The sequence below is a fragment of the Miscanthus floridulus genome, chromosome 14 (genome assembly GCF_019320115.1).
Source record: "Miscanthus floridulus cultivar M001 chromosome 14, ASM1932011v1, whole genome shotgun sequence".
Lineage (NCBI taxonomy): Eukaryota > Viridiplantae > Streptophyta > Magnoliopsida > Poales > Poaceae > Miscanthus > Miscanthus floridulus.
Genome location: NC_089593.1, coordinates 22,959,222 through 22,966,633, shown reverse-complemented (window position 1 = coordinate 22,966,633; position 7,412 = coordinate 22,959,222). Strand labels below are relative to the sequence as shown.

Genomic DNA, 7,412 nt, shown 5'->3' with positions numbered 1-7,412 from the left:
GATTGTAATTGAACCGATCATTTTAGTTTCTTTCTGTCTCTTAATTTCCCTCCTTCTCTTCCTCTCGCTTGTAGTTATGTTTTACTTTTTCAATAAATCTTAGTAGGGGCGCAAGCCCCTCCTGTTTCCTAAAAAAAGATCTAAACATCACTAGACACACTGACTATATGTGATGCCGGCTCCAGAGAAATGGGAGCGAAGCAAGTAGAAGCATCGGTGCCCGTTTATTAAAAAATACAAAAGAGAGTAGAGTGTGAGAAAGACACGGTACATAAGCCTCTACGCTATGACTCTTTTATTGTCTTGGCTCTAGGAATCAAAACCCACAATGCAGCATACATGAGTGATGCCAGTTTTTTTTTTTTTTTTTTTTTTTTTTTTGCATATGGGGCCTAGAATTTTTAGGCATCACTTCCACGCTGTGGAAGGCCTCGCAAAAGAAAAGGAAGGCCTAAGGCAGCCCTGCTTGATAGCTACAGCCGCAGAATAGTGACACACATGGGACAAAAGTATAATCGCCTCAACTAAAACAAATGACAAAAACATATTATTTTTCATTATGAGTTTTTCGAGGGATCAAAGAGCGAGTGCTCCTACTAGCTGTCTATAGCTTGATCGGCACTATAGTATTGTTTGAACCCGTTTCAAATTTCAACTCAAATGGATACAGATTGCTCTACTGACTAGCGGAAGGCTAGTAGCCAGTTAATAGGGTTTCGTGTATAGGGTGATGTTCCTCCAGCGCGACTCCACGAGCGGCGACACGTCGTGATGCCCCATGTACACCCCGAACTTGAAGTAGTGCAACGCGCTGGGCCTGACGTTGGCGGCCAGCCTGGGCGCGCCGTCGACGTACACGGCGACCGTCGACGCGCCGACGTCGTGCACTACGTTGAGGCGGAACCAGCGGTCATAGATGCCGTCCTCCACCACCTGCCGGTCGTAGTACCGCAGCGTGCCGTTGTAGACCCACAGCATCAGCGTCGTGGCGTGCGCGCCGCCGTCCTCGTTGTGGATCTGCATCACCGACGCGCCGGAGGTCCCTGCCGGCACGTAGCCGTAGCCCTCGAACTGCCACACCCCCGACGAGTAGTCGTGGCACTGCGTGGTGCGTGCAAACACACGTATATATGCATCATGGAGATTGGAGAAGGAACAGATGAAGTGGTAGCTCATGGTTGCTTGGGTGCTTACGGTGAGGCGAACTTCGGTGCGGGGCTTGGTGCCGGTGACAGTGTTGAAGGGCTTGTCGCTAACGTAGATCAAGAAGGTGCGCACGCCGGTGACATTGTCGTAGCTGTAGCGCTGGTTCTCCGGCACATCGTAGGGGCTCTGCACCACGAAGTTGCCCTCCGCGAGCTCCACCTGGATGAACCCGGCGGTGAGGTTGCGGCCATCGATGGCCGAGGCGGAGGACGCCAAGGCGAGGACCACGGAGAGGACTAATAGTACTGGCTCCGTGCGCGTTGCTTCGCCACCGTTGAGAGCGCGGTGGAAGAAGGAGGCCGCCATGATCGATGAGAGGACCTCGATCGTTATATGTGCGATTATGGATGCAATGCAAGAGTGTGCCTGGCTATATGTGGGATTATATCGGTGGTGATGTCCAAGCAAGAAGGGATTGTCACCTTCATCACCTTGTGTTGGAAGTTTGGCATTGCTTGGTGGCCTCTAGCAAAACCGGGTGTTTGTTTCCATATCGTCAATAATCCTGGCTTCATGGTGCGCGTCAGCGCGTGTATTGTCAGTTTGTAAAGCAACGGCTAAAGAAAGGGTCGGCCGGCCGGCCGCGGCAACCACTACTCGGTTTGATAATGGAAATGGAATCTAGTCTCACATGTGAAATGAAGTACTGTTGAAAAATTAGGCCTTTGCAAAATTATATTTCGAATATAAATTATGATAGATATAGTATATATCTCGGATTCTAGTCCTATTAAATAAAGTATGCTCTTCTCACAAATTAGCACATACATAACAAAAAGTAGTGCTAAATATAATGGTTAGAAAATTAAACCTTTGAGCAAGACCGGTGCGTTAAGGTGAAGGTAAACTCGATGTCGGCCTCGCCGATCGACGCTGCCACAGGAACTTTCTATCCAAGATCAAAGCCTCCTGACACTACTGCAGACGAGCTCTTATTGCACTCGGCAAAGGCTTTGCCGAGTGCCGCACTCGGCAAAGAGCAGTTGGCAAAGAACCCGTCGGCAAAGATTTCTTTGCCGAGTGCCACATATCGGGCACTCGGTAAAGCTTTTGCCGAGTGTCACGTCAGCACTCGGCAAAAAAAAATCCGACGTCAACTCTGACGGCCTCTTTGCCGAGTGCCACCTCAGCGGCACTCGGCAAAGAATTTTTTCTTATTTTTTTTAAAAATTCTTTGTCGAGTGCCATACTCTTGCACTCGGCAAAGAATTTTTTTTCTTTTTTTTTAACAAATCTTTGCCGAGTGCCATGGCTCTGGCACTCGGCAAAGCTGAGAAATTGGGTCTCTACTTCCCAGCTTTGTCGAGTGCCATGGTCACGGCACTCGGCAAAGCCCTCTTTGCCGAGTGTAGCACTCGGCAAAGAGGGGAAAATGCTAATTTTTTTGGTTTTTTGCTTTCCATCAGCACAAACAAAGAAATCATATATATATCAACACACAGCACAGGATATATCACATACACATCCATATTCCATCACATACACATCCATAACCCATCACATACACATCCACCATCCATAATACATCACATACAAATCCATTGTCCATAATCCATCACATACATTCGCATCATCCATGGCAATATCCATCACAATATATATATGTCTCTAGTAGTAGTCCAATATAAGGCTAAGTCTAACACAAGTCCATACAACATGAAAAGAAACAAATAAACGGTACTTACTGCCAGTCTCCCCACCAGGAGTGTGAACTGCCACCTTGAGGAGGGCCAGTTGGCCACCCGGCTTGTGGAGAAGGGCCACCTTGAGGAGTCCGGTTCGAACCCGCCAACTGTGGCTGCACAAAGGAGAAGCGAATTCATGAGTATCTACAGGAGGGCCGCACAAGCTAAAGGAATAAACAACCATATATACTCACCGAAGTCCCTACAGGAGGAGGAGGAGCCACAACTGGAGCAAGCAGCGACTGGGGCACGACCACACCTGACAAGGCCTGAAGGCTCGCCATGAAGCTGAACATGTCCTGCAGCCTCTGCGCCTCGGCCGGCCTCTGGGCTTGTACAGCCTCCATCTCCAGCCGATGGGCCTCCGCCTGGGCCGCCTGCTGGGCCTCCAACCTCCGCAAGCCTCGCCAAATGAATGCTCCAAGAAAGCATTAGTCTTAGTCATCCATTCTGGGGTCATACTTGCGTGGCCCGTGTACATCCAATCACGGTTCTCTATCCTCTGACATATACATATGTAAGCGAGTAATATAACCAGCAATTGCATCTGCACGGCGTTCCTACCATCTAATAGGTGAGGATATGTCCTAATCCCATCCGCGGATGCGTAGATGAGGTCAGTTTCAGTGCTCCGCTCCTATCCGAGACAGAATTTCGATAGCACCTCCCCGCTGTTCTCCCGATACACGTCCTGCAAGGGAGAGTGTGTATCCGGAGAACAACAGAGAGGTGATGCCGAAAGTCTATCTTGGACCGGAGCGAACCATGGAAACTAACCTCATCTACGCATCCGCGGGCTGTCCAAAATATGTGGACAATCCGAAAGAGATACGGTCGCAGATATGCAAAGATCTGCATACCTCCGACCGTATCTCTTTCGAACAGGAGACACCTAACTAGGCTACGTGACCATATAAAACATGCATGCAATAGGTTAGAATCCATTGAAAATTTCGGCAGCACCTCCCCTGCACGGGGAGGTTTCCAAAACCTACAAGAAACGTAGGCGCGATGGCCAACAACCACATATATACTAAACATAGGCACGAAAGCCAACAAACATATATATACCAAGACGAGCCATGTACTTTAGTTCTCTTTCCATGCAGATGAAAGTATCGAAGTAGTACAACAGCAAGTACTACTACCACTACAACTACTACTAACACTAACACTACTACTACTAACACTACTACTATCACTACTTACTACTAACAATACTACTAACACTACTAACTACTAACTACTACTAACACTGCTAAGTACTACTACTAACTACTACAGGTGTAGGGCATACCTTCGCGACGAGAATGGCAACAACGAGGGTCGGCGACGACGGTGGGGACGACCGCAGCGGCGTGAGGGTCGATGGGCCCAGGCCGGCACCTTCCTTCTCCTCTCCTTCTCCTCCTCCTCTCTTCTCCCCTCCTTCTCTCTTCTCCCCTTCTCCTCTCTTCTCCCCTGCCTCCTCCTCCTCTCTTCTGCAGTGGCCGGGCAGGGCCAGGCGGGAGCGGGCGCCGCGGGGAGGCGCGGTGGCCGAGGCGGGGCCGGGCGGGGGCGGGCGCCGTGGGGAGGCGCGGTGGCCGGGGCAGGGGTGGGCGCCGCGGGGAGACGCGGTGGCCGGGGCGGGGCGGGGCGGGCGTCGCGGGGAGGCGCGGTGGCCGGGGCGGGGGCGGGCGCCGTGGGGAGGCGCGGTGGCCAGGGCGGGGCCGAGGGTGGGCCGCCGCGCAAGGCGCCGGCGCGGGGAGGCGGACGGGGACGGGGAGGCACGGTGGCCCGCATGGGGAGGCACAGTGGCCGGAGCGGAGGCGCGGGCCGGCGATGTGCGGCGGAGGCGCGGGCCGGCGATGTGCGGCGGCGGCGGCTGAGGGAGAGAGAGGTGAGAGGGAGAGAGAAATGAGAGAAAGAGAGAGAGAGAGAGAGAGAGAGAGCGCCGGCCGGGCGCGAGTGAAGGGATAAGCGGCTTTACCGAGTGCCAGATCGGAGGCGCTCGGCAAAGTCAATTTTCTTCGCCGAGTGTCGTGATCTGGCACTCGGCGAAGTTTAAAAAAAAATTCAGCAACTCTTTGCCGAGTGCCAGCTGGGCGACACTCGGCAAAGTAAATTCTTTGCCGAGTGCCAAAACTTGGCACTCGGCAAAATAAATTTTTTTTGGTTTTTTGCCATCAATTTTTTTTAAGCTTTAGTACACTACCACAAACAACATGTTTAAATTTGGGACATTTTCATTGCCTTTTGGCATATTTCTATAGTTTATTTTGTTTTGTTGAATTTTTCTAGAAAATGTAAGTTTGAACTGCAGGTGCATCGAATAATGGATTACATTCATTCAAAAAATGTTATCCTTATTTCTTAGTGTAAATTTAGGCTAAATTCAGGAACTGTCTCGAAATTTCGATCAACGTGCTCACGGGGCAACGCCGCCAACTTGCGTGGGAGTGGTTTTTTAATTGTATAAAATGTGAACGAATTCCGAAAATTATGAAACTTGTCGAGTTGTCTCCGTATCGTATGCGTATGCCGTGGAAAAAATTTGAACATGTGGAGATGTCCTGGTTTGTGAGCATCGTACGTGACAACGTGGTCGAAACTTTTTCAAATTTTTTCCACGGCATACGCATACGATATGGCGACAACTCGACAAGTTTCATGATTTTTGGAATTCGTTCGTATTTTATACAATTAAAAAACCACTCCCACGCAAGTTGGCGGTGTTGCCTCGTGAGCACGTTGATCGAAATTTCAAGACAGTTCCTGGATTTAGCCTAAATTTACACTAAGAAACAAGGATAACATTTTTTGAACGAATGTAATCCATTATTCGATGCACCTGCAGTTCAAACTTATATTTTCTGAAAAAAAATCAACAAAATAAAATAAACTATAGAAATATGCCAAAAGGCAATGAAAATATCCCAAATTTAAACATGTTGTTTGTGGTAGTGTACTAAAGCTTCAAAAAAAATTGGTGGAAAAAATCCAAAAAAAATTTATTTTGCCGAGTGCCAAACGGGGGGGCACTCGGCAAAGAGGACCCCGCTGGATGCCGTTAGCCCCTACCAATCTTTGCCGAGTGTCTGCCTTTGCCGAGTGCCAGGCACTCGGCAAAGACACACTTTGCCGAGTGCCTTGCCGAGTGCCATATTTTGCCGAGTGCGGCGCTCGGCAAAGCAGGTCTTTGCCGAGTGCCCGAAATTTAACACTCGGCAAAGATTTTTGCACTCGGCAAATCACGTGTTTCCCGTAGCGTGAATTCCGAGGTGGTGATGTCTCTCCTTCAGTTTTAATACTATGGGCGTGTTTAGTTGCTCGTCGCACGTCGCCACATCACAGCAATAGCTCGCCATAAAAATCAGAAGCACTGAAACAGTAGCTGAGTCATGCCAATCCCCATGGCGTGACCATGCTTCACCTGTAGCCATGCTTGTGTCTGTTGCTTAATACAGCAGCGTTTTGATTTTTTGTGTTTATCGATCTAAAATAAAGGATTTATGTATCTCTAAATTATTTCAAATTCTTTATGTATACGATAGAAAATAAACACAACCCATTTCTACTGGCGGCATCCTTAAGAGAACTACAAGTGTAAATATATGATTTTTATTAGCAATAAACTTAAGAATACCGCTAGTAAATATATATTTACAATGACGGTTTATAGTCATGGGCTCACGGTTTAATTTCTATTGGCATCTATACATTTTATAAAACCACTAGTGAAAAAAATAGCAACAAAAAAATGGGCTTCTATACTAGTGAAAAATTGTTGCCAGAAAAATGCTTATAAATATCGGCTCTCCACCAGGGAAATAAAATAAGAGGAATCCAGCCAATGCAATTTGTTTCTCTCCTTCTAGGTAGTTAGCTGCTTAAATGTCGTGAAAATTAAAAATTAGTTATTTGTTGCCGTTCCAAGATAGCTTCTCATTTTTCTTCAACAACAGTGGAAGAACATTTTTGGGCAGCATTGAGGCCTCACATAGTTGGTGTCAGTTTGCATGCCAAAGTAATAATTATACTATTATATATTGTTTTTTAGGACTATACTATTATAACAGACTTGTTTGCTTGGTGTTTATTAGTCACCACGTTTGAAATGATAAGACGTTTTGAATTTAATAGATACATTACTTTTATTATGGATATAGACAATAGTGCATAGAAAAAGCTGTGCATGTAGAAAATGCAAGATGTAACACCCTAAAATTTGCTCCTTTTGAAATAGAGTTAAATTTGATTTAATTTTTTTTTTGTGCTCATGAGACTATAGTAAAACCATAATTTTTATTAAGTTAAAATTTATCATAAGGTTTAGCAACATTGTTGTGCATGCATGCTGGTGCATTTGTATTTTTGTAATGTGTGGTTTTGACAAAAACACAAAATGATTCAAACTGCGTTCTAAAAGATTTGAAAATGACTTTAAAATAAAAGAAAATAAAATAAAAAGAGAAATCCTCCATCCTCTACTCTTTTCGGCCCGAGTGGCCTTTTCCTTCAGCTGGCCGAAGTGGCCTAGCA

General features: G+C 47.0%; 1 protein-coding gene across 1 annotated transcript; it reads right to left on the bottom strand.

The window, feature by feature from the left end:
* Positions 1–705: 705 nt before the first annotated feature.
* Positions 706–1,512, bottom strand: LOC136504213 (citrate-binding protein-like). Its single transcript, XM_066499060.1, has 2 exons — positions 1,195–1,512; positions 706–1,101 (listed from the first exon to the last, which is right to left on the bottom strand). Exons 1-2 carry the CDS (start codon positions 1,510–1,512, stop codon positions 706–708), a joined length of 714 nt encoding a protein of 237 aa, XP_066355157.1.
* Between the last annotated feature and the right edge of the window lie 5,900 nt (positions 1,513–7,412).

What these genes read in the sequence shown, in the direction of transcription:
- LOC136504213 (XM_066499060.1), bottom strand. Translation starts at nt 1,512, where the DNA reads ATGGCGGCCTCCTTCTTCCACCGCGCTCTCAACGGTGGCGAAGCAACG. An exon ending in GCACCGAAGTTCGCCTCACC is followed by an intron (nt 1,102 to 1,194) that starts GTAAGCACCCAA and finishes CGCACCACGCAG; the next exon opens with TGCCACGACTACTCGTCGGG.